At 44.7% G+C, this 27,645-nt stretch overlaps 1 protein-coding gene across 4 annotated transcripts in view; it reads right to left on the bottom strand.

The window, feature by feature from the left end:
• Window positions 1-27,645, bottom strand: part of LOC137431862 (homer protein homolog 2) — a 103,736-nt gene that overhangs the window by 55,054 nt on the left and 21,037 nt on the right. For 3 of the 4 annotated variants that reach the window (XM_068123640.2, XM_068123642.2, XM_068123641.2), the window contains one exon: window positions 40-196. The exons of the other annotated variant lie outside the window; for it this stretch is intronic. In XM_068123640.2, coding sequence (XP_067979741.1) covers window positions 40-196 — 157 coding nt within the window. The remainder of the gene's footprint in view (window positions 1-39; window positions 197-27,645) is intronic. 4 annotated transcript variants of the gene reach the window in all.

Below are 27,645 nucleotides of genomic sequence, written 5' to 3'. Positions count from 1 at the left end.
ACAAAAAATCAAAGTTACAAGCACACCGGTCCAGCACACCTTTGCTCCATCCACGCTGATTATCCGATGGACATTCTTGATGCTGTCGAAGAAGTAGGAGATGGCCACTGCTTGCTTGCTCATTGGTACCCATGACTTCTTGGTGATCGGGTCGATCTGGAAGATGTGTGCCTTGCTCGAGAAGAGTGGCTGCTCTCTGGTGGGATGGGGAGGATGCAATGAACCACTGTGACGGCGTCGCAAGCTTCCGGTCGCCATGCTTACAGCTCTTGGAATGAAGTCATATATATCCTGCCATGAGCCAATTCAGATACACTATGATTGCCACCAATTGAGTCGCACAAATCACTGAGTATAACTAACAATTCTGTCCGGATCAGCCCTTACAGGCCAAAGAACTGTATGAGCAGTGAGAGCTTCCACACAGAACCCCAAAATAAAACCAACAGCAAAGGGCTCAGCACTTAGTTTAAATCCGTCCTTGTCGTCAGACGGAGATCAAGGGGCAAAGAAGGCAACTGCTGGGCATCGTGTTTAAACTTGAATGGCTGCCTGATATAGCTAGCCTGTGTTATGGAAATGAAGGGGCCATTTCAACATTGTTCTGCAAAGATAAATCTGCCATGCCTTCTTAGTTTTGCCAAATTTAACCAATGCGAGTGCAAAATCCTCGATCAGCTTCCATTTTACAGCCATGGCACATGACATGCCACACAAGGAAAGAGAAAGCAGTTCACTAGTCTCCACATATTGGTGTTCTAAAATAAGCTCCTTATCCTGGGGCACCTTTACTACCAAACGTTGTGCTGGAGTTCCAGCCTGACAGTCAACAACTTCACCTGATAACTGTTGCAAAGTTAATCTGACTTTATCAAATGTTCGGACATTTCTTACAATCAATATTTGAGATTCTGCAGTTCAGAACCTATAGCGTTTAGGATGTTGTCAGTTACTTTATTCTAGGGTGAAATGCCAGGGGCATAGAAAAGGCCACTTTATATGTGCCAGGTGGCAAAGTATAGAAAAGAAGGGACATTCCATAGCTTGTAGAAAATGCCAAACAATACAAAATAAGGGGCATTCAAAAAATCTTGTGTGCATGCTGGACTACCCTTGTGTTCTGAGGAGGAACCAAGTAATGCTCTCAAAGTATATATAAAGAGGTGCCAATTTGATTTATACAGCTGCATGAAGAAGTAAATGTATTTCATTTGCCAGATGTAGGGCGCCCCTTTATATATACATCAGGTATATACATCAGATGTATACGTCAGGTATACATCAGGTATACATATATATATATATATATATAATACCCGTCGTCCTTTGTGCGTTTGGTCCTATTTGAGTGTACCTGTATAATTATTTCATTGTCCCCATTGTGAACATTACTAAATTGTTAATTGTACACATGAGCCAGCCTTCTTGCTTCTTGCTCTGCCGTCCTTGCTGGAAAACGTGTTAGTGAACCGAAGCTTCAATTCAGGGTGGGAATAATGCCCCCACCCACGGTTTTGAATCCAGCCAATCAGCTTTCAGCTTATCTTGGGAGCAGCTGGAGCATCTACAATCTACATATGGGTGGCGTTCTTTACAGACATACGCATTACAGTATCAAGGCCAAAAATGTTTCCAATAACAAGAGAAGAATAATAGACAAATTTTTCAGGATTTTTTTTTAAAGAAAAACGTTTTTTTTCCAAAATGTTTAAAATTAATTTAAAATTTAAAAATTTAGAATTTGTTCATGGTGCAGGCGATAACGCACCAACTCTTCACGATGGACACAGTGAGATCTTTAACATCCACCAAGTAATGCTGGCAGATTGGACGCCCATTTACCATCCATGTCAAGGACAGCACACACATTGATTTTTCACCCAGTCTGTGGAACACCAGGATGACAGTTTATAGCTGCGCCAGGATTCAAACCCAGGCCACACAGCTTCGAGGCGCATGCGCATATCTCTCGGCCATCCTTCTCAGACCTGATGTTTATATCTTACCAAAAGAGATTAATTCTAGCCTCGGTTGACACAACCATGATTTGATGTTTTTACACTGGATCACTGCACACAAGTACTGTCATCAGTATCATTACAGTATCAGTATCAGTATCAGTACAGTACTTCATGTTCAAGGGTAGTACCATCACATAAAAATGTTAAAATTATACTTTATATAAACAAAAAACAAACATTTGGACAACCTAACCAAATACTAACATGAAGTGGGGCGGATATGTGACATTTTTTACTTGACGTGTGCACTTCTGGAAAGAAGCATGAAAATTTGCACATGGGGGGTTTTGAGTATGCTGATTTCAAAAATTGTGGGAACCACGATGTCACTCCAACGTTTCCCGCCAAAAAATTCAAAATTCAAAATGGCCACCACAAAACACATTTTTGCCCATAAATCAGCTCTAAGTGCCCCGATACCAATGTTCTTGAGGTCGAGAAATGCAACAAAACACAAGTGAAATATCATAATTGCATCTTTCCACCAAAAAGTTGAAAATTCAAAATGGCCGCCACAAAAATGTTTTTTTTTTGCCATAAAACGGCTGTAATATAACAATCTTCGTGGTGAATTTTTATTTTAAAAATGCTCATAAGATCAATTTGTCACATCAATGTATATATTTGCATTTGCCACTTTGCTAAACCAATATGTCTCATGCTATCGTCATGCTCAATTTCAATAGAGCCTAATTACAGTCTAAAGCTGATATTAACATACTGTTACGGACGCGGTTAAAATGTTATATTTGCCGAGCGGAGGCTCCGCGACCGAACAGTTATTCCCTGACTAAAACCCGATTCAACCCAAACGTTGGCCGTATCGCACCGCAGCTGCTCAATCTGGAAAACTCTAAAGCGACCGAATGCAAAGAGGAAGAAGACGTACAGAAGAGTAACTGGGTTTATTATTATTCACACATATAAGCAAAAAGAAAGCAGTCACGTTTATTTACAGGGACATGAGATGCAGGTGACACAGTGAAATCTTTAGCTTATCTAACAGGCTCAACTTATTCCCAGGGACAAGACAAAAGACAGACTACGAACACACTTACACGGGGAATGATGATAGGGATGGCAGGTGGATGGCTGGCGGGATAGGGAGGTCCAACTGGTCCTGCAGCACGATCGGATCGTTGGGCAGCCGCCGTTCCTTCGCGGCCCTGCTCCAAACTGCCGTCCAGGCCTCACGCTGCTGTGGCTGCAGTTTCGGTGGCTCGAGCTGCTGTAGATGCAGTTTCGGTGGCTCCAGCTGCTGCAGATGCAGTTTCGGTGGCTCCAGCTGCTGTAGATGCAGTTTCGGTGGCTCAAGCACACAGCTCAGCTCTGACGCCCCAGCTCTTGTCTCCTCCCTCCTTGTCTCAACTGCTGGACTTATCTCTTGGACTCAACTCTTTCAAAGCTCACCTCCTGGACTCAACTCATCTCATGTCTCTCCCTCCTTGTCTCAACTGCTTGGACTCCCTCTCGTCTGCCCTTGGGAACGCCCCGCCGGCGGGTTATATAGGCCCCGCCCCTCAGCCTTTTCGAACCTCCCCCAAACGTTCTCTCTCCGCCCTCTCAAGCCAAACCCCTTGTTCATGGTTGGTCGAGTGGGGCTGGCTCACTCCTCCCCTCCCTGACGAGGTGGGGACCCGCCTTTCTTCACCAACCCTGCCTCGTGGTCAATGGCGGCAATTGGAGGGGATGTAATTGGCAATGGCGATCGAGGCCTGGCAATGACGAAAGGGGAAATGGAGGTTTTGGGAATGGGAATGAAGGGAATCTATCTCTTTCACTGGTGCAATGGAGTATTTCAATTAATGGGAGACACAGCCTTACCCTAAAACACATAATAAGATATAACTATCGAACAGGGGTATTCTATGATTGGCTGACGTGTATGCTTTTGGACTAATTATGGGACGCCCTTTTTACCTTTATACAACTCTGGAGGCAGGAGGGGCCATATCCAACAATGTTCATCACCATCTCCAATATAATACAACACAATAAAAAAAAATGCAATCCTCATATCCGCAACAATACATTTCAGGTCATTTACCAGGTTTACATCGATGCACATAATTATGTTTCTCGTCAGCAGGGTCATAACCAGAATTTAACTACAGAAATGATACTAGATAAGTTTTACATGTACCATATATCAATGATGTACATTCAACAACTTATCTTTTCTGTTTTTCCTGTTTTTTTCAGAAACTGATACCAAGTTCCTTGACCTAAAAGCATATGCATAGACACCAAGATCATGGTAATCGGGGCACTTATAGCTGATTTATGGGTAAAATGTGTTTTGTGGCGGCCATTTTGAATTTTGAATTTTTGGGCGGGAAACGTTGAAGTGACATCGTGGTTCCCGCAATTTTTGAAATCGGCATACTCAAAAACCCCCATGTGCAAATTTTCATGCTTCTTTCCAGAAGTGCACACCTCAGTCACATATCCGCCCCGCTAATGGGAGACAAAAGTCCTCCATCTTCTGAGAGCAAGACACTGAATGCAGGCCACAAACATGCATACAAGGAAGGAACTACCATCGTATCATGAGTAAAACTATTTGCAAGCAAGCACAGGATGCAATATGAGTTTTTAAAGAGTCATCCTTTGGAAAAACTGCATCACCTCGAACGGCACTCAGTCGAGAGCATACCTCCACCTGGTTGGCCATATCACTCAATGGTGAAAAATCACTTGAAAAAATTAAATAATTCTCATATCCGAATCCACATTCCGATCTTCACCAAAATCGAACCAATTCTTCCTTGTCTCGACACACACAATCTGTCCAACAAGTTTAGTCCAAATCCGTCCATAATGTTTTGAGATATCCCGCTATGTATCGTTTTTGGCCCTACCTCCCAATGGTGAAGAAGCACTTAAAATTAGAGTAGCCGGATCCGAATCCGGATTTTCACCAAAATCTAATCATTTCGTCCTTGTCACATACGCTACTTCTCAGCCAAATTTCGTCCGAATCCGTCCACAACATTTTGAGATATTTTGTTCACAAACAAATAGACAGACAAACAGACAGGGGTGAAAACATAACCTCCATCAACCTTTATGTAACCTGATTATGATCATGTAACCAATCAGGTAGAGAATTGTGAAGATGACAAAGACTGATGAATGGTTGGACATAAATAGACAGCCAAGGTCTCTGAGGAAAGATCTAACCATACAGTAGCACGGACACATATATCTGGGATATTAATTTCTGCCTTCAGGCCTCTTGAACCCGGTGTGTACCCCGGTTTAGAATAGGTACACCGTATCCCTGCGTGTCGTAAGAGGCGACTAAAAGGGTTGGCGTCAGGAAGGGCATCCGGCCATAAAAACATTGCCTCAAAAAGAGAACCATGACAATTACAACTACATATGGGCAGGGTACAGCCCGAAGTACCCCATGGGGGACCCCACTCCCTCTCGTCAAAACTCAAGGTGGGGAAACCGATCGCAGCAAGGGTGGAAATCACTCCATTTATGACGACGAAACGTCTGATGCCCGACGTGGAGATCGGTTTCTGAGGTTTGGGACATGGAATGTAGGGACAATGACAGGAAGATCAGGAGAAGTGATGGAAGTATTGGTCAGAAGAAGAGTGGACATATGTTGTGTGCAGGAGACGAGATGGAAGGGAAGTGGTGTGAGAATGGTGAAGGGTAGGCAGGGACAGTAATACAAGTTTGTGTGGCAATGATGCCCAGAAGGTGTGAATGGTGTTGGTGTCCTGTTTTCTGAGGAGTTTGTAGACAGTGTGGTGAGTGTGACTAGAGTGAGTGATAGGTTGATGATGGTGAAAATGATGATTGGAAAGCTCTTGGTGAACATCATCTCGGGATATGCTCTGCAGGTTGGTCGAAGCGATGAAGAGAAGGACAAGTTCTGGTGTGCGATAGAGAAGCTGATGGAAAACGTGAAAGATGAGGAAGTTGTTGTGGTAGGAGGAGACCTGAATGGACATGTGGGAAGGAGTATGGACGGTTTTGAGGGAGTTCATGGGGGTTACGGATATGGTGTGAGAAATGGAGAAGGTGAAAGGATTTTGGAGTTTGCTGATGGAGCAGATTTGTTGAGTTGTAATACTCAGTTCCAGAAAGAGGATGATAAGCTTGTTACATACACGTCAGGTGGGTCGACGACAACCGTTGACTACCTGATGGTGCGTAGGCGAGATAGGGGGCACCTCCCGGACACAAAGGTGATCCCGGGGGAGGAGGCTGTTTCACAGCACCACTTGGTTGTCTGCGACATAAGGGTGAAAGGTGCGAGGAGAGCTCGGCGGGTGAAGTACCAACCGAGAATGAAGGTGTGGAGGTTGAAAGAGGTGACAGTGAGGGAGGCATTAAAAGAGAGGCTGAATATGGTAGAGGATGATGTGGTTGAGCTTGAAAGTGGTTGGATGTCAATGAAAGATAGTCTGTTGGGAGCCGTTGGTGAGGTATGTGGATGGACAAAAGGACCACCGAGGCACTCGGAAACATGGTGGTGGGATGATGAAGTTGGAAAGAAGATTGACGAGAAGAGGAAGAAGTTCAAGGAGTGGCAGAAGGCGAAGGGTATGGGGGCAGAAAAAGCAGAGCGGGAAAGTTATAAGGCAGCCAGGAAGGCTGCAAAGAAAGAGGTAGCAAAGGCGCAGGAGGCATGTAGGAAAATGTTCGGAGAACGTTTGGATTTGGAAGAGGGTCAGAGAGCGGTATTCAGGATTGCAAAGCAGATAGCGAAAGAGAGGTGTGATGTGATGGGGGTGGGTTGCTTGAAGGATGAAGTGGGACAAATCGTTGTGGACCCAGATGGAATTAAAGGAAGATGGAAGAGATATATGGAAATGCTGTTGAATGCAGAGAATGAATGGGATGGCACCACAGAGAGTAACCCGGTTTTAGGACTGGCAGAGAAGATAACCGAGAAGGAAGTTGAGGAAGCGATAAAAGCAATGAAGATTAGAAAAGTGGGAGGGCCGACGGGAGTTGTGGGAGATATGTTGAAGGCAGTGGGAAATTGGGGTGTGAAGAGAATGACAGAGATCTGCAATCTGGTGGTGAAAGAAGGCCGCATTCCAGTGGTTTGGGAACCGAGTACTCTCGTCCCTCTATACAAGGGGAAAAGTGACCCGCTGGACTGTGGCTCGTATCGAGCGATAAAGTTATTGGAGCATGGAATGAAGGTATTGGAAAGGGTGTTGGAGAGGCGGATAAGGAAAAAAGTGAAGATTGACGAAATGCAGTTTGGATTTATGCCAGGAAGAGGAACGACAGACGCGCTTTTTATTGTGAGGCAGTTGCAGGAGAAGTATATGGAGAAGAGGAAGAAGTTGTTTCTGGGGTTTGTTGATCTGGAGAAAGCATTCGATAGGGTTCCACGTGAAGTAGTGACATGGGCATTGAGGAAGTTAGGAGTGGAGGAATGGTTGATCAGTGTGGTGATGGCAATGTACAAAACAGCGCGCACAGCTGTAATGACGAAGGACGGGAACAGTGGTGAGTTTGAGGTGAAGGTGGGAGTGCATCAGGGTCAGTACTAAGTCCACTACTATTTGTAGCTGTGATGGAGGTGCTGGCTCAGAACGTAAAGGAGGGTTTACCGTGAGTGTTGTTGAATGCAGATGATCTGGTGTTGATTGCAGAAAGTATGGATGGACTGAAGGAGAAGGTGAACAAGTGGAAGGAATGTATGGAGACAAAAGGTCTGAAGGTGAATATCAGAAAAACGAAGGTGATGGCAAGTGGTAAAGCATGTGGTGAGGTGGAAAGAACTGGGAAGTGGCCGTGTGCTGTGTGCAGGAAGGGTGTCGGAGTGAATTCCATTCAATGTACAATGTGCGCTGAGTGGGTTCATCAAAAATGTAGTGGCTTGAGAGGGTCATTAACCAGTGTGGCAGCTACATTCAAGTCTCAGGTGTGCACAGCGGGAGTTGCAGATGGAGGAAATGTTGAGTTGGATCTTGGAGACGGCGTGAAGCTGGAAGGTGTGAAAACATTTTGTTACCTCGGAGACATGCTGAATGGAGAAGGTGGATCAGACTCGGCAACGCTTGCTCGAGTGAGATGTGCATGGAAGAAGTTTCGGGAACTGAGTGGCATGCTGACGAGGAGGGGAGTGTCGTTGAAGCTGAAGGAAAAGGTGTATGCTGCATGTGTGAGAAGTGTTATGATTTATGGGAGCGAGACATGGGTAATGAACGTAGAGCAGTAACGAAGGCTGGAAAGGGTAGAAATGCGAATGGTTCGGTGGATGTGTGGAGTATCGTTGAGAGAGAGGAAGACAAATGATGAATTGTGAAAGATGATGGGAATAGAGCCTGTGATGGATGCTGTGAAGAGAAACAGGTTGAGATGGTTTGGCCATGTGTTGAGGAAGGATGAAAGTGACTGGTTGAGAAGAGTGATGGAAATGAATGTAGAAGGAAGTAGAGGACGGGGAAGACCGAGAAAGACTTGGCTAAAGATGGTGGAAGAAGAAATGCGGGCAAGGGGGTTAACAACGGGAGATGCAGAAAATAGGGCAAAATGGAGAACATTGTCATGGGGACCGCAAGGCTAACCCCCGCTCGTGCAGAGAAAATGGCCTTAAAATGCCTGTTGTTGTGTTGTTGTCTTCAGGCCTCTTGAGGAGGCTTAATAAAATAACAAGAAAGACGTCGTGCAGAGCATGATACTTGCAAAATGCACCCCTATGCCCCCTCCCCCCCCCCCCCAAAATATATTTTTTGACTTGGAGACATCAAATTGTCCATTTAGTCAAGGTAGAAATTGAAGATTCTAATCAAAGCTCGGGTCAATCGGATGAAAATTGACGATTTTTCAGATGAAAATTGACGATTTTAGAAGTTTGACCTTGAGTTGGCCTTTCACCTTTTGACCTCAAAAGTAGCTGGTTTCGCAATTCAGTGATGCACTATGTAATTGCTCTTTAATTTCCAGATTAATCTCATAAAGATTGACGATTTTTCAGATGAAAATTGACAATTTTAGAAGTTTGACCTTGAGTTGGCCTTTGACCTTTTGACCTCTAAAGTAGCTGGTTTCCCAATTCAGTGATGCACTATGTAATTGCTCTTTAATTTCCAGGTTAATCTCATCAAGATTGACGATTTTTCAGATGAAAATTGATGATTTTAGACGTTTCACCTTGAGTTGACCTCTGACCTTTTGACTTTAAAATAGTTGGTTTCCCAATTCAGTGAGGCACTATGCAATTGTTGTTTAATACCCAAGTTAATCGGATGAAAATTGACGGTTTTTCAGATGAAAATTGATAATAATAAATAATAATAATACATTTATTTTATATAGCGCTTTTCAAGAAGCCCAAAGACGCTTTTGACAGAGTACAAAAAACAAGTGCAAAAAGACAAAAATCAATAGGTAAATAATCAAAGCAAAAGGAAGGAGAAGGAGAAGAGATAGTCAGGGGTTAAATGCTGTGGGTTAAATGTTGAATGCAGTGTTGAACAGGTGGGTCTTGAGTGATGTTTTGAATGTGGTGAGTGAGGAGGAGTCTCTGATGGTGTGAGGTAGTGAGTTCCAGAGTGTGGGAGTAGCGATGGAGAAGGCCCTGTCCCCCCAGGATCTGAATTTAGTCCGGATGGGGGGGGGGGTCAGGAGGTTGGTACCAGCAGAGCGGAGGTTGCGGGTGGGAGTGTGTCTGGAGAGGAGGTCAGCCAGGTAGGATAGGGCCAGGTTATGGAGGGCTTTGTAGGTCAAGAGGAGGATTTTGTACTGGGTTCTCTGGGGGATGGGGAACCAGTGAAGCTTGTAAAGCACGGGGGTGATGTGGTCACGGGTCCGGGAATGGGTGAGTAGACGGGCAGCGGAGTTCTGAATGTATTGGAGTTTATTGGTGATTATTGAGGGTGAACCATAGAGGAGGCTGTTGCAGTAGTCCAGACGGGAGGTGATGAAGGCGTGGATGAGGGTTTCTGCAGCCGTGGAGGAGAGGGATGGACAGAGACGGGCGATGTTTTTCAGGTGAAAGAAGGCCGTCTTTGTGATGTGTTTTGTGTATTTGTCGAAGGAGAGGGTTTGGTCAAAGATGATGCCAAGATTCCAGATGTGAGGGGAGGTGGATACTGGGAAACCGTCGATGTTGAGGGCAAAGTTATGGGTGGATTTGGTGAGCGTTTTTGGGCCAATGATGATTATTTCAGATTTATCATAGTTAAGTTTGAGGAAGTTGATTTGAAGCCAGGATTTTATTTCAGTGATGCAGTTTGTCAGGATAGAGTGGGTGGTGGTGGAGATGGACTTGGTGGAGATGAAAAGCTGGATGTCATCGGCGAAGCAGTGGAATTGGAGACCATGACGGCGGATTAAGTGACCAAGGGGGGACAGGTACAGGATGAAGAGGAGGGGGCCAAGAACTGAACCTTGGGGGACACCTTGGGGGAGGGGAGCAGTGGGGGATTTGCAGTTATTGATGGAGATGAACTGGCGTCTGTCAGAGAGGTATGATTTGATCCAAGAGAGGGCAGTGCCGGTAATGTTCAAGGTGGTTTCAAGTCGGGTGAGGAGGATGGTGTGATTGATGGTGTCAAAGGCAGCGCTGAGGTCGAGGAGGATGAGAATGTTGAGGTTGCCAGCATCAGAGGAGAGGAGAAGGTCGTTGGTGATTTTGAGCAGAGCAGTTTCAGTACTGTGGTTGGAGTGGAATCCGGATTGGAATGTTTCATACAGGTTATTGGCAGAGAGGTGATGTTTGAGTTGAGCGGCTACAGCGCGTTCCAAAACTTTTGACAGAAAGGGTAGGTTGGAGATGGGTCTGAAGTTATTTAGGGTGTCAGGGTTGAGTCCAGGTTTTTTCAGAATGGGGGTAACAGCAGCAATTTTGAGGGATGGTGGGACGATGCCTGTAGACAGGGAGGAGTTTATTGTTGCAGTGATAAGTGGAGAGAGAGCAGGAAGGGAGGCCTTGACAAAGCTGGAGGGGATGGGGTCAAGAGTGCAGGTGGCAGTTTTCATTCCTATGAGGAGTTCAGAGAGGTCAGTAGGGGAGACTGGGGAGGATTGAGACAGGGGTTGGCAGGATAAGGGGGGGCAGGTGGTTTGAGGGGGAGCGGGTGCGGTGGTGGTTAAGCTGTTGTAGATGTTGTCAATTTTGCATTGGAAGAATGAAAGGAAGGAGATGCAGTTGTCTACTGTGAATGACTGGGTGGTGGTGTTCAGGGGGCTGAGGAGTTTGTTTATTGTAGAGAAGAGTGCTTTTGGGTTTCCAGAGCCAGAGTGGATAATTTGAGAGTAGTATGCAGAGTGGGCGCGGGAGAGGGCATCTTTGTAGTGTTGTAGGTGGTCCTTGTAGGCTTGGGAGTGAATTGTGAGACATGTTTTATTGCTGGGTCTTTCCAGTTGGCGAGCACGAGTTTTCATCAGGCGGAGTTCAGGGGTAAACCAGGAAGCAGAATGGGTGAAAGAAACTGTTTTGGTTTTTATAGGCGCAAGCTGGTCAAGGCAGGAGGAGAGAGTGTGGTTGTAGTAGTCAGTGAGGTCAGAAGGGGTGTGGAGGTCAACGAAGGGAGAAGTGGACATTTTTTCAGAGAGGGTGGATGAGAATGAGGTAGGTGAAAGAGCGTTTAGCTTACGGAAGTTGATAGTGCGATAATGCCTTGGTGCTGGGGTGGGGATGTTGATGGTCATAGTGATGGCTAAGTGGTCAGAGAGGGTGAGGTTGGAGCTAGAGAGATGGTGCAAAATTAGTCCAGTAGAGCAGACAAAGTCTGCTCTACTGGACTAATCCTGACAAATCTCACACTCTTACGATGTCTCTCCGAAAAGACCGACTGGACAACCCTCCCATCCACTTTCTGAATAATCCTCTCCAAGAAGTTCTGTCACTCAAGCTTTTGGGTCTCACTATCTGCCATGATCTTTCCTGGAAAAACCACATTTCAAATCTGGCCTCCAAAGCCAGTCGCCGACTGGGCATCCTCCGTCGTGCGAAGTCCTTCCTTGGCACACCTGAGCTCCTCACCACATACAAGGCTTTCCTCCGCAGCTCAATGGAATACTGCTCTCCCCTCTGGGCTGGTGCTCCTGCCTCACACCTAGCTCGCCTTCACGCTGTTGAAACCAAAGCATTCAGAATCATTGGAATCTCCCGCGATGAAGCTAACTCCAAGGGCCTCTCACTCACTCACCGCAGGCAGGTTGGTGGTCTTTCCGTCGTCTACCGACTCCTCTCAGGCCTTGCCCCCCCAGCTCTCTCTGGGCTCTGTCCCGCAAATATTCCTACAGGTCGCACAAGATCTGCCTGCAACCCTCTTTTGGTTAAACTGCCAAAATCAAGACTCTCTGCTCACCTTCACTCCTTCATTCCTCTTTTCTCCTGCCTCTGGAACAAACTCCCTCACTCTCTTCAATCCCACTCCACCCTCCAAGTCTTTAAAACAGCTGTTCACCACCATCTCTTATCTTCCCCCATCCAAAACCTTGATCTTTTCTACCCCTGCTAATTTCAACCCAATTCCACTTTTTGAAATACCAACTTTTGTCCTGGAAGTCCTTGGTGTCCTTGTGCTTTATACTTCTCCCTCCCCCTTCCCACGCCTCCTCCCCCCGGGCCCTCTCCCTTCCACACATCTCCCTGCTCTCGGATGTTGTCTGTGTGTGCTTCCCCTTTTCTCCCCATCTTGTCTTCCGCTCCCTCTTTTTGTGTATTTTGTTTGTCTGGTCGATTTGTTTGTGAAGTTAATGTTAGCTCTTTCACGAGCCTCGATTCAGTATACAAAAAAAAAAAAAAAAAAAAAAAAGGTCGAGAATGTGACCACGGTTATGGGTAGGAAAGTTGACATGTTGAGTGAGGTTAAAGCAGGTGAGTAAATCAGTGAAGTCAGTGGTTATTGTGGAGTCAGTGGAGTCCATGTGGATATTGAAATCCCCGAGGAGGAGGATTGAGGGGGAGAGGGAACAGAGCTGGGTCAGAAAGTAGGAGAAGTCAGACAGGAATGATGGGTGTGGTTTGGGAGGGCGGTAGACGACAGCCATGACTAACTGTGTGTGACCAGAGAGTTTAAAAGCCAGGTGTTCAAATGATGGAGCAGATGAGATGGAGATGAGGCTGGTCTTGATGTCTTGTCGGTGAATTACGGCAATTCCACCACCTCGGCCCTCCGAGCGTGGTTTATTGATGTAAGAATATCCATTGGGTGTAGTGAGGTTGAGTGAGAAGTAGTCCAGAGGTTGTTGCCAGGTTTCAGTGAGACAGAGAAAGTCCAGTTTATTATCCAGAATGTAGTCGTTCAGGATGAGGCTTTTGTTGTTGAGGGACCGGGTATTGAACAGGGTGAGCTTGATGTTGTTTAGTACGGTGGGGATGAACTCAGGTGATTTAGCCAGGGTTTGCAGACAGGAGGTGCGATCGTGTGCGTTGCTGTGACCAGGTGCGCTGGGACAATGAGTGGGAGTGCGCTGAGCCGACCAGAGTACGGGAATGGAGTGACCTGTATGTAAGTAAACAAACTTACGACCGGAGCCTCTATGAATGTATCTGGGTCGTCGCAGGAGTCCGTGGTACTTGATTGCATGATTTTGCATGACTTGATGATTTTAGAAGTTTGACCTAAAGTTTACCTTTGACCTTTTGACCTCAAAATATTTGTTTCCCCAATTCAGTGATTCAATATGCAAATGCTGCTCAACTTTCCAGTCAATCAGATGAAAAATGACGATTTCAGAAATTTGACCTCAAGATGACCTTTGACCTCAAAATCAATAGGTTTCTCAGTTGAGATTACCTCTACAACCTGGTGAAGCTTCATGATGATGGGCTTAGAATTGTGAGCTGTAGGCAAAAGACAAGCAAACAAACAGACAGATAGATGGAGACGTTCAACCCCAATTTTTTCGATACCGTGAACAAAATTTGGTACATCACAGGTGATGAAGGTTGTGATCAAGTTTCATAAAAATTGTGTGTGTAGTTTTGGAGAAGACAGCAAATACCTATTTCGGGGGTCAATTCACCTCCCCTGTGAGCCCCTCCCCCCCCCCCGCCCCCTCCCACACAACCCCTTAAACCGCGATTTTTTTCGATGCCGTGAACAAAATTTGGTACATCACAGGTGGTGAAGGTTGTGGTCAAGTTTCATCGAAATTCTGGTTGAAGCATCAGAGAAAAGAGTAAATACCTATTTTGGGGGGGGGGGGGGGTCAAATCTGGACTCACTATGACCCCCGGAAGACCCCCTTAGACACCGATTTTTTTAAATGCCGTGAACAAACATGAGTTGCAACATACCAAATATAATTTTAACCAAGTTTGGTCACAATCCCATCAGCAGTTTCGGAGAAGAAGTTGCAATTGTTTATGGACTGATGGACTGACGATGCGCCATCCCATAAACTCCCCGGAACTACGTTCAGGTGAGCTGAAGAAGGTTAAAAAGAACCATGCCTGTCCCATGAAGACGAAAAAGTAAGTATACGGGACTCTGCCTTTAAATATGTCAATGAAGCATATAATCCTCGACTCGGCAACATCAAAAACCACCAGGTGGGGCACCAGACCGTTGGCCAAAAGTGGCAAAGCTAAGATTATATGGAACAAGACTTTATTAAGATTACATGGAACGTGTGACGTATGTGTGTAAATGACATTTGAAATCTGGCAATTGTAGATATTTATCTAAAATTATCTAAACCCAACAAAGTATCTGAGGTTTTCGTTTTCTTTTTTGTATAGTCCAGGCTCGTGGAAGAGCTGGAACACTGAAGGGATCCATGGATATGAAATGGCTTCTAATTTCCTCCAACACCAAAGGTGGGTGGAGGTTATGTTTTCACCCCTGTCTGTCCGTTTGTGAACAAAATATCTCAAAAACTTGTGGACGGATTCAGACTAAATTTAACAAAGATGTAGCGTATTCCATATTAAATATTCCATATTAATTATATATATATATATAACTATATATATTGTAATATAATATATATTATATATATATATATATATAATATTATAATATATATTATTATACATATAATATATATATATATTGTAATATATATTGTAATTATACATATATATATATAAATATATAATTATATATATGTAATATATATATATGTATATATACTGAAACGCAAAACAAACTTACCACCTTTGAAACCTTTAAATATCAACAATAACACTGCGTGTAGTAAATGTGTGAACTTATTTGTGGACAATAGTGTCCTCACTGTCAGACAAAACGGTCACGGATGGTCACTTGAACCTTCAATGGTCACTTCATAGCACAGCTGTTGAACAGCCGTTTTGACTGTCAGTGATTAGCCAAGGGGTACGGGATGATTTTAATGAGCTGCACGTGATGTCTTGATATTGGCTTAAAAAAGGCCAGTGCAAAATGGGCATTTCAATCAACACGCCACGATTGTCAAGGGATCAACGGCAGCGTGCCCTGGGCATGCTGCAAGGCGGACTGAGCTACCGTGAGGTGGCACGTCGCCTTGGCTGTTCACACCAGACGATATCAGCCCTGGTGGACAGAGACAAATGACAAATCTCACACTCTTACTATGTCTTTCCGAAAAGATCGACTGGACAACCCTCCCATCTACTTTCTCAACAATCCTCTCCAAGAAGTTCTGTCGCTCAAGCTTTTGGGTCTCACTGTCTGCCATGATCTCGGTCCGTCAACTCGAAAATGCTGTTTGTCATGGAGTGGTGGCTTTACGAAATTACGGCATGAAACAGCGTGCTATTGCTCGGCAGTATGGCATCACTCAAGGTCAGGTGTCAAAGATCCTGAAACGAAATGCTCAGAGGGGTGTCCCTACTCCAATACCGAGGCCAGAACGTCCCCGCAGAACCACAAGGAGGGATGATCGCCAGCTGCACCGGTTAGTCCGCAATGGCCGTACCAAGTCAGCTAATCGGCTTAGGGCTGAGTGGCAGCAACTAACAAATGTGCCTGTATCCAGAAGGCTAGTCAACCAACGACTGGTTCAAGCAGGCTATCGTGCCAGGCATCCCCTGAGAAAGCCACGCCTGACCAGACAACACCACTAGCGCCAATTGCAGTGGGCCAGAGAGCACCGTCAATGTCAGCCAGGACACTGGAATCACGTGATCTGCAGTGACGAGTCTAGATTTCTGGTCTATCGTCAAGATGGCCGCGTCCCAGTGCACAGACAAGTGCATGAAGCCTACGGCAAAGATTGTATAGTGCCAAGAGTCCAAGCTGGAGGTGGTGGGGTGACCGTTTGGGCTACTTTTCATGCAGGGGGCAAAACTGACCTGGTTGTTCTGAATGGAAACCTGAATCAGTTCAAGTACAGGGCCATTCTGGAAGAAAAATTGCTTCCATTTGCTCGTGCAGCCTTTCGAAGAAACTTTGTCTTCCATGACAATGCACGGCCTCATCGTGCTCGCATGATCCAACACTTTCTTGATGACCGTGGTGTAGAGCATATGGAGTGGCCTGCCATGTCCCTGGATATGAATCCGATAGAGAACTTGTAGGCAGGATTAACGCGTCAAATCGACCACTTGGACCAGCAGCCGACCTCTGTGCGTGAATTGCAGCAGGCTATTGTCACTGCATGGCAAGCGATTCCTGTCCAAACCTTGGCAAATCTCATGAACAGCATGCCTCAACGTGTACGTGCTCTCCTGAATGCTCGTGGGGGTTACACGAAGTACTGAACTGTCATTTTACTGTCCGTAATCCCAGTCGTAATTTAACTTTTGTTAAAAAATTTTTTGGCTAATGTGCAAAATAAAGAGATACTTCTGGAAAACGTTCAGAAGTTTAACACAGTACTGTCCATGAATTGAGTTCGATATCAGTTTACATCACTTTCAAGGATCAATTTATTTGTTTCAAAATGTCAAATGTGGTTTTTGTTTCTTTTAAAGGTCACATTAACAAAATCTAGAATAACTTCAACATAATTCCAATGAACTTTTGGTTCTAAGGCATCTTTAAAAGTAAGTTCACCCCCACAAAAAAAATATTCCATATTAAATGCCAAGTCTGTGTGTGTATATATATATATATATATATATATATATATATATATATATATATATATATATATATATATATATATATATATATATATATATATATATATATATATATTGTAGCGGTTACCGCTGGATGCACACAATCGCCTTGCACCGGCCAGAACACGGCCAGACGCGCCTCTCCCGGGCATGCCCGGACTCACTGTTCCCGGGCACGCCCGAACCTCCCGGGCACGCCCGGTCTCGTCTTTCCCGGGCATGCCCGCTCTCGCCTTTCCAGGGCTCGCCCAGAGCGTCCGGGCATGCCCGCTATCGCCTTTTCAGGGCTCGCCCAGAGCGTCCGGGCATGCCCGCTATCGCCTTTCCAGGGCTCGCCCAGAGCGTCCGGGCATGCCCGCTATCGCCTTTCCAGGGCTCGCCCAGAGCGCCCGGGCACGCCCAGCCTCGACTTGCCAGGCCGCAGCCAAACACGCCCGGGCAGGTCCAGACTCGCCTTTCCAAGGCTCGCCCTTGACACCCGGGCATGCCCGGTATAGCTTTTGCCGGGCAAACTTCCCGACATAAATGTGTATATATATTGCTGCCCGATAAACGGGCTTGTCAGAATACCTGAGCTGTTTTGTTTGAATAAAGCAACTCGGACAAATTCCGTCTTTGGTCGCGTCAATTCTTTCGACTCGCGTTAGAGCGCAGTTCCTTCAATATATATATATATATATAAGCAAAGATTTGCGGTTGGGAGTATATCCAAATGACTCCATGGTAAGATCGCCAACCTTTAATTGAACAAACAATGACTCAACGTTTCGATTAACAACATGTGAAGCCACACGCCTCCGTTAATCTTCCTCAAGAGTGATAAAATCATCTCAACATCCCCTTACATGCACAGTGGGCAGGGTATATGCAAAGTGGGGTGGGCAATGCTGGACAGCCAATGAAACCGTATCACACCGCTCTCGTGAACGGAGACGTTACCGACCAAATTCAAAAATCAACCGCATATTAACAGCTCAAAATAATCCTGTAAGCAATGCTGGATTATAACTCAAGTGTTGAGAAAATTCGGAACAATCATTACATTTAATCAAAAGTTAAACTTGCAAACAATTAAATTGTAAATTAAATTAAAACTGTAAATATATTAAAGCCAAAAATTTTTAAGACAAAATAAAAGTTGTCACATTATCAAGATCATCACATGTGGCCGTATGCGGTAAAGGTGAATGCGGGAAGGAGGTTGGTTTTAGGGGGATAAAATGGGGGGGGGGGGACCAGAGGGGGTTGGAAGTGGAGGGGGGGTGTGGGAAAGGGGTGGTTTGGAGGGATTGGAGGTGGGAGGGGGCAATTTGTCCGAATAAAAACCTTGTGTGATATATTATGTGGACTCGTTGTTCAAAGTACGGAATGCCTGCTTCGTTTACACAAGAGTGGGTCAAAAGCTACCGGTAAGTCAACGACCTCTTGTGTGATCGAGGTAACAGTTTCTTCTGTGTGCCAAGCCTCCAAAACACGTCTTCTGTTTCTGTTGGGTGTGGAGCCCAAAATATCAACCCTGTCCCATAAAGGTGTGTGGCCTTCCTTAAGGCCGTGTTTGGCAATAGCAGATCTGCTAGGATAATTACATTCAAATGCTTTTTGGTGTTCAGTAATACGTTGACCTAAGGTCCTCCCGGTTTCACCCACATACTCAGCTCCACAACCACAGGGCACCACGTATACCACCCCTGACCTAACCTTCCTCGGAAGCTTGTCATTGACCCTCATAAGGGCTTGGCGAAGGGTGAAAACCGGTGTGAATGCCCACCCCACTTTGCATATACCCCGCCCACTGTGCATGTAAGGGGATGTTGAGATGATTTTATCACTCTTGAGGAAGATTAACGGAGGCGTGTGGCTTCACATGTTGTTAATCGAAACGTTGAGTCATTGTTTGTTCAATTAAAGGTTGGAGATCTTACCATGGAGTCATATATATATATATACTTCTGGTGGATATACGTATACCTCAAACGTATACCAATCAGAGCTGATGATCTTGTCACATGACAGGATGATGTGATTACGTCTGATGTGATTACGGCGGTACGGCGGCTGACTCTCCACACACCGCCATTTTGATTTATATGCCGTTCATGCCGAACATATCGTCGAACCTGTCATATATCACAATCGCCATTCTCTACCTTTACGTTTTCATTCAGTGTGAAACACAAACAAACCGATTGTTAAAATGACCATTAAATATCGAAAGCATCGGCGTTACGTCTCTTGCAACAAAATGGTACGTATAGGCCTTAGGCTTTATGCCTCACCTTCGGACCGCTTCGGACAAATTAAGCCCAGGTTTCTCAATACAGTTGTGTATCGTTTCAGTGGTATTGTTTTCGTAAAGTAATAAGAATAATAATATCGTATATGACCATAACACTTTCATCCCAATATCATGAATACAAAGTTAATGGATTCAAGCGGTGTATGGTTCATGATTCCATGATAAGCGGTGTACGGTTCTAACAACCGCGGAGGTAAGGAATTCACCTCGGTTTTTGATAGCATGCTATTAACCCAACCATTGTGGGGTATATAGATTACAGTAGATCTTCTCTCAGTTTTGTAAGTTAAACTTACCTCATGGATGTCGGGATTCCTCCAAATTTCTTTGTTTAATGTTATAAACAGCATACGCGAATGTTAAAAAAGCTAAACGTCTGTGTTTGTGGTTTATAATATTTTACAAGCCCCGCTACGCCACTGTCAGACTTCATGGGTGGTGTATAAGATTATACACCACCCATGAAATTTCACGCTTCCACTCACACAAGGCATTGTCAGAGCGTTCTTTTGTACGCCTCACATGTTCATGAAAATACAGTGGAAGCATTTGTGATAAAATTGTGGTTGATAACTGCTGCAGTTCCCTCTTCATCCGGTGACGGCTCATGAAAGGGCTGATTTATCGTGAGAGGGGTTGGTCTGCAATTGTCTGGCTTCAAGTTGGTAAGAGAGATAATGTGCCTTGCATATGACTGGCTTTCATAAAATGCATTGATGAACGCTTGCTTATTAGATTATTATTCTCTTATAGATGGTGTGGAGTTCGATTGGAATAAAGCTCATGATCCCTGGGGTTTTGTGGACCAGATTTTTCACCACAGCATTAGTAATGGAGTCCAAGACTCCCAGTTTCCATTTGTAAGTGAACTTGTTGGAAAGTGAATGTGAATTTTTTTTTTTTATGCTTCCGCCGAAAAAGTTACCGGAGGCATTATGTTTCTGGGTTGGCCATCCGGCTGTCCGTCCATCCGTCCGTGATAGGTTTTTATTACCACGATACCTTGAGAATGGCTGAAGGGATCCAAGTCAAAACTGGTGCAGGTATGTATAATAACATAAAGATGAACTGATTAGATTTTTGGGTCACGAGGTCAAAGATCAGATGTCTCGTTCAGAAAAAATCCTGTTACCGCGATAACGTGTGAACCAGTGGTGGTATTTTGGTCCAATGTTGGTACAAGTATGTATTATGATGCAAAGATGAACTGATTTGATTTTTGGGTCAATAGGTCAAAGATCAAAGGTCAGAGTCTATAATAGGTTTATCACTTGAGAACGGCCAAAGGGATCCAAGTCAAACTTGGTATAGGTATGTATAATGATGTAAAGATGAACTGAATATATTTTTGGGTCAAGAGGTCAAATGTCAGACATCTAGTTAGGTAAAAATTGTATTACCAAGCTAACTTGTGAGCCAGTCATGGGATTTAACCAAACTTGGTGTAATTATATATTATGATGCAAAGATGAACTGGTTAGATTTTGGGGTAAAGAGGTCAAAGTTCAGAGGTCATGTGAAGTTACAATTATTTTGTTGCCGCGATAACTTTAGAAAGGCTGAAATGATCTTTGTCAACCTTGGTACAAGTATGTATAATGATGTAAAGATGAACTGATTAGATTTTGGGGTCAAGAGGTCAAAAGACGGAGATCATGTTAAGTAAACATCAGGGCAATACCCCCAGTGCTCACCTGGTATAATTATTATTTTAATTTTTTTGCATACAAGATCCGAGGCTCATGTAAGAGCTAACATCAATCACAAAAAAACAAACTGACACGTAAAACATATGATAAAGGGAGCAGGAGACAACATGGGGAGAGAGAGGGAAGCACACAAGTACAACAGTAGAGAACAGGGACATCGGAAGATCTGTGGGAGGGAGAGGGCTCGGGGGGAAGAGGTATGGAAAGGGAGTGGGGGGTGGGAGACGTATAAAACACATGGATACGGAAAGGACTTCCAGGAAAGAAGTTGGTATTTCAATAAGAGTGGATCTGGAGTGCACTAACGGGGGTAGAAAAGATCAAGATTTTGGATGGCGGAAGATAAGAGATGGTGGTGAACAGCTGTTTTAAAGACCTGGAGGGAGGAGTGGGATTGAAGAGAGTGAGGGAGTTTGTTCCAAAGGCGGGAGAAAAGAGGAATGAAAGAGTGAAGGTGAGCAGAGAGTCTTGATTTTGGCAGTTTCACCAAAAGAGGGTTGCTGGCAGATCTTGTGCGACCTGTAGGAATATTTGGGGGACAGAGCACAGATGGAGCTGGGGGAGCTAGGCCGGAGAGGAGTCGGTAGAAGACGGAAAGACCACCAACCTGCCTGCAGTGAGAGAGTTAAAGGCCCTCGGAGTTAGCTTCATCGCGGGATAAACAGTATACTGCACTGATTTAAGGTATCTTAAGCCAATTTAAATGCTTGCTAGAAGACAGGGCAGCATGTAGAATCATACTAACATAATCATAAACAAACAAAAAATACCTATTTTGGGTATTTTGATAATGCCAGGAACTAACTATCTTACAACATGGGTTTTTAGGAGACGCCATCTCCTTACAGGATGGCCATTGGCTCCCTACGGGATCTCATCCGCCCTTTACCAGGTGTTGTTTTTAGTCCTGGCAGGGTGTCACAGTAACCCTCCCCACAAGCAAAGCCAGTGAGGGGTGTCGGAATATAACTTGAGATCGCATGAATAACAATATTTGTAAACCTCCCCGCATGCACTGTCTGGACACAAGAGCTCTTACATGAGATATCCTTCAGCATTCTACGTTTTGTCATAACAATGTTTACCACGTTCAGATGCAATCAGGCAACTTGTATTTATATACAGAAAGATAGATGGACAGATACATTGATATATTAAAGTCTCCAACCTATAGCTAAGCAACAACAGGAAGCAGAGCATTTTTTAAACAGTGACTGGGCGACATTACTGTGAAGTATGAAATAGATGATTGCCTCGACATGAGATGTGATGGAGGGAGTTTTTGGAGAGACCTCAGTCACACAATTCTGTGATTAAATCGTCGGACACTTCCCTTGTAGAAACCTTCCTGCTATCATGTGATGTTGCAGATGGCACTGGAAAACTGTACCACCTGATGAAGATATCTGTGGCTGGAATGGCCTTTTCAGGGATGGTACAAGCTTACCTGCCACTGACTCCTCATAGTAATGAACCTGAACGTGTTTCATGTCAAACTAACCTGAAGGGCCCAAACAGTCTAGCTACATGAGAGGCTTCCAACGGTCAGATTTACATCACACTCAACAGTTCTGGGATGTCACACTTTAATCCACGACCTAAAGTACAAGACAAAGCAGTGGTGAATTTTTTACAGAAGAAAGTGTGCCATCAGTGTTCCGGACGAGGAACTCTATGACAACCGAGACTTCAAAAATAGATTATTTGCTGAAGACAGCAATTTTTAACGATTATTCAGATGATTTGTCTCTGAATTGATCGTTCTTGGCTCTCAGTAACCCTGCAATAAATTTTTTACCTGAACTGGACTTTAGTCTGGTGACTAGGGGGGTGTGGGGTTACCCCACACCCTCAAAATAGGTATTTGCTCTCTTCTCCGAAACTACATGCCCAATTTTGATGAGACTTGGCCACAAGCTTCATATCTGATGCCTAACGAAGGGTTATTGACCACGTCAAAATCTGAGCACATTAAGGGGGATTGCTGGGTGGGTGTGGGGGGTGTTTTACCCCCAAAAATAGGTATTTACTCTCTTTGAAACTACACACACAATTTCAATGAAGCTTGGTACTCTTCTCTACAATAAACAAACTCCTCAGCCCCCTGAACACCACCACCCAGTCATTCACAATAGACAACTGCATCTCCTTCCTTTCATTCTTCCAACGCAAAATTGAAAACATCTACAACAGCTTGACCACCGCCGCACCCGCTCCCCCTCAAACCACCTGCCCCCCCTTATCCTGCCATCCCCTGTCTCAATTCTCCCCAGTCTCCCCTACTGACCTCTCTGAACTCCTCATCGGAATGAAAACTGCCACCTGCACTCTTGACCCCATCCCCTCCAGCTTTGTCAAGGCCTCCCTTCCTGCTCTTTCTCCACTTATCATTGCAACAATAAACTCCTCCCTGTCTACAGGCATCGTCCCACCATCCCTCAAAATTGCTGCTGTTACCCCCATTCTGAAAAAACCTGGACTAAACCCTGACACCCTAAATAACTTCAGACCCATCTCCAACCTACCCTTTCTGTCAAAGGTTTTGGAACGCGCTGTAGCCACTCAACTCAAGCATCACCTCTCTGCCAATAACCTGTATGAAACATTCCAATCCGGATTCCGGTCCAACCACAGTACTGAAACTGCTCTCCTCAAAATCACCAACGACCTTCTCCTCTCCTCTGATGCTGGCAACCTCAACATTCTCATCCTCCTCGACCTCAGCGCTGCCTTTGACACCATCGATCACACCATCCTCCTCACCCGACTTGAAACCACCTTTAACATTACCGGCACTGCCCTCTCTTGGATTAAATCATACCTCTCTGACAGACGTCAGTTCATCTCCATCAATAACTGCAAATCCCCCACTGCTCCCCTCCCCCAAGGTGTCCCCCAAGGTTCAGTTCTTGGCCCCCTCCTCTTTATCCTTTACCTGTCCCCCCTCGGTCACTTAATCCGCCGTCATGGTCTCCAATTCCACTGCTTCGCCGATGACATCCAGCTTTTCATCTCCACCAAGTCCATCTCCACCGCCACCCACTCTATCCTGACAAACTGCATCACTGAAATAAAATCCTGGCTTCAAATCAACTTCCTCAAACTTAACTGTGATAAATCTGAAATAATCATCATTGGCCCAAAAACGCTCACCAAGTCCACCCATAACTTTGCCCTCAACATCGACGGTTTCCCAGTGTCCACCTCCCCTCACATCCGGAATCTTGGCATCATCTTTGACCAAACCCTCTCCTTCGACAAATACACTAAACAGATCACAAAGACAGCCTTCTTCCACCTGAAAAACATCGCCCGTCTCCGTCCATCCCTCTCCTCTGTGGCTGCAGAAACCCTCATCCACGCCTTCATCACTTCTCGTCTGGACTACTGCAATAGCCTCCTTTATGGTTCACCCTCAACAATCACCAATAAACTCCAATACATTCAGAACTCCGCTGCCCGTCTACTCACCCATTCCCGGACCCGTGACCACATCACCCCCGTCCTTTACAAGCTTCACTGGCTCCCCATCTCCCAGAGAATCCAGTACAAAATCCTCCTCTTGACCTACAAAGCCCTCCATAACCTGGCCCCATCCTACCTGGCTGACCTCCTCTCCAGACACACTCCCACCCGCAACCTCCGCTCTGCTGGTACCAACCTCCTGACCCCCCCCATCCGGACCAAATTTAGATCCTGGGGGGACAGGGCCTTCTCCATCGCTGCTCCCACCCTCTGGAACTCGCTACCTCACACCATCAGAGACTCCTCCTCACTCACCACATTCAAAACATCACTCAAGACCCACCTGTTCAACACTGCATTCAACATTTAACCCACAGCATCTAACCCCTGACTATCTCCTCTCCTTCTCCCTCCTTTGTGCTTTGAATATTTCCCTATTGATTCTTCTTTTTTTGCAATTGTCTTTATGTTTTGCTATGCGTTATGTTTTGCACTCTGTCAAAGCGTCTTTGGGCTTCCTGAAAAGCGCTATATAAAATAAATGCATTATTATTATTATTATTGGTCACAACCTTCATTGCCCCTGATGTACCAAAGTTTGCTCACGGCATTAAAATATCAGGGTGTGAGGGGGTTTGTGGGGGATTTGACTGACTTGCTCCTGATCTAGGTGAGCTTCAGGACCCGCGGTCCTATTTTTTATATATTAATTTTTTTAAATCCCCACTTATCTTGACCTTTGTCGCCCAGTGAAATTTGCTAAAAAAAAAAAAATGGTCTGCCATAAAGTCACTGTCACATTTGTGCTATACTGTGCAGGGGCGGATCCAAGATTTTTTTGCTGGAGGGGTGCATGAAACCATAGCGCTGGGGGGGGGGGGGGAATAAAGGGAGGGGGTCTGGGGGTCCTCCCCCAGGAAACTAATAAAAAACGATCGTCAGAAACGGCATTTCGTGCGTTCTTGGAAGTTTCTACAGTTCCTTGTGTTCCCTGGTCCAACAGTTCAGCAGATTCGCACCGCCTGCACCCTCATCCTGGATCGATGGGGGGGGGGGTGCGCACCCCCTGCACCCCCCCCCCCCGATCAGCCCCTGCTGTGACCCTGTGGGGGCATCACTTTCTGTGCCAAACCTTACAAGCAATAATTTTGAGAAAAAAAACAGAGTATGTAGCATAGATGCAGACATATTTCACCCTTATTAGAGCTTATCAGTACAGTGAACTGCTTAAAATTGACTACATGGGCTGTGCGTTCATTCAGGAATATGTGAATGGCAAGACCCCATAAATGTGTATAGTAACAACAACAACAACAACAACAACAACAACAACAACAACATGCATTTTAAGGCCATGTTCCCTGCTAGAGCGGGGGTTAGCCTTGCGGTCCCCATGACAATCTTCTCCATTTTGCCCTATTTTCTGCATCTCTCCTTGTTAACCCCCTTGCCCGCATTTCTTCTTCCACCATCTTTAGCCAAGTCTTTCTCGGTCTTCCCCGTCCTCTACTTCCTTCTACATTAACTTCCATCACTCTTCTCAACCAGTCACTTTCATCCTTCCTCAACACATGACCAAACCATCTCAACCTGTTCCTCTTCACAGCATCAATCACAGGCAATATTCCCATCATCTTTCGCAATTCATCATTTGTCTTCCTCCCTCTCAACAATACTCCGCACATCCATCGAACCATTCGCATTTCCACCCTTTCCAGCCTTCGTTGCTGCTCTACATTCATTACCCATGTCTCGCTCCCATAAATCATAACACTTCTCACACATGCAGCATACACCTTTCCCTTCAGCTTCAGCGACACTCTCCTCCTCATCAGCACGCCACTCAGTTCCCAAAACTTCTTCTATATTATACTATAGTATAAACTATATACTATATATATATATATATATATATATATATATATATATATATATAAACTATAAATGTGTATAGTAAGTACAAGAAAAATTGTGTCACATATACTGTATATATATATATATATATATATATATATATATATATATATCGTAGGATTCTGCAACTGCCTATATTAAATACAAGACAAATATGTATATTGAAATGAAAATAATTTATACCCCCCCCCCCCCCTCTCTCTTTCTTTTTTCACCCTCCCACACCTACCCCCACCCCCTTTTATCCCCTTTTCCTCTCTCTCCTCCTACACCCTTCTACCCTTCCTCTCCTCATCCTCCCTCTACAATTCTCCATATTCTCGTACTTTATTATCACATGAAAGTTGTGCAGGTATTTTGTAACAAATGATCAATATGAGCACACTGTTAGACTATCGTGTTGAAATCTAGCCACATCGGATGACGAGATGTCATTTGTTTTTGAAGACAGGTAAATCACATCATTTTGTTTTTACAATGGAAGAGGAACAATTTCAATTTTTTTTTTACTCATCGGTTTTACTTCAACCTATTGTAGTATTGTCTGTTGTTAGGGGATTTTTTTTTGGTATGTTTAAAGAGTGGCCTGTTCATTGCGTTCCGCCTCTCCCCCTCTCCAAGCTCTGATAAAATCCTGTACCAGCTCCTGGTTAGCTTCATCATAAAGTACAAACTTTTTATGGAGAACTCGACATCAGCAGACAAATGCAAAAACAAGGATTTCTGCAATCGGCTCACTGCAAATATCCGTTCTTCAAAGAAAAACGAATATGCCAAAAAGTTAGATGCTAATAAAACGAGTATTAAAAATACATGGCATTAAATCAAGATTATATGAGGTAGGACAAACAAGAATGATTATCATAATGAACTTCTGGATGGAGAATAGGTTATCTCAAATCCTACAGATATTTGTCATTCATTAAATTCTTAATTTACTGACATTAGTACACCCACAGACTCCGGGAGGGGCAGGAAGAGTCATTCCTCTTTGGGGTATATAGATTACAGTCTCTCTATGGGCGGGTCTCAAGAACATTGGGTGTTTGTTCATTTACCAAGTTTCTTGTGAAGAGATCGCCAAGTGGTTAAATCATTTGAGCAAGCACTCAATTCAAAACCGTGAAGGAACGGCTGGCTTGGCAAGCGCTAGCCAGATGCTTGGTAAAGCAGCACAACCCGAGCTTCTACCTTTTCGTTTCGTATGAAACAGCAGGAGCCAGTTTCAAA

This window comes from Myxine glutinosa, chromosome 7, assembly GCF_964187855.1.
Source record: "Myxine glutinosa chromosome 7, kmMyxGlut1.1, whole genome shotgun sequence".
Classification (NCBI taxonomy): Eukaryota; Metazoa; Chordata; class Myxini; order Myxiniformes; family Myxinidae; genus Myxine; species Myxine glutinosa.
Note: the sequence above shows the minus strand (reverse complement) of the source record. Positions and strands in the feature narration are given on the sequence as shown.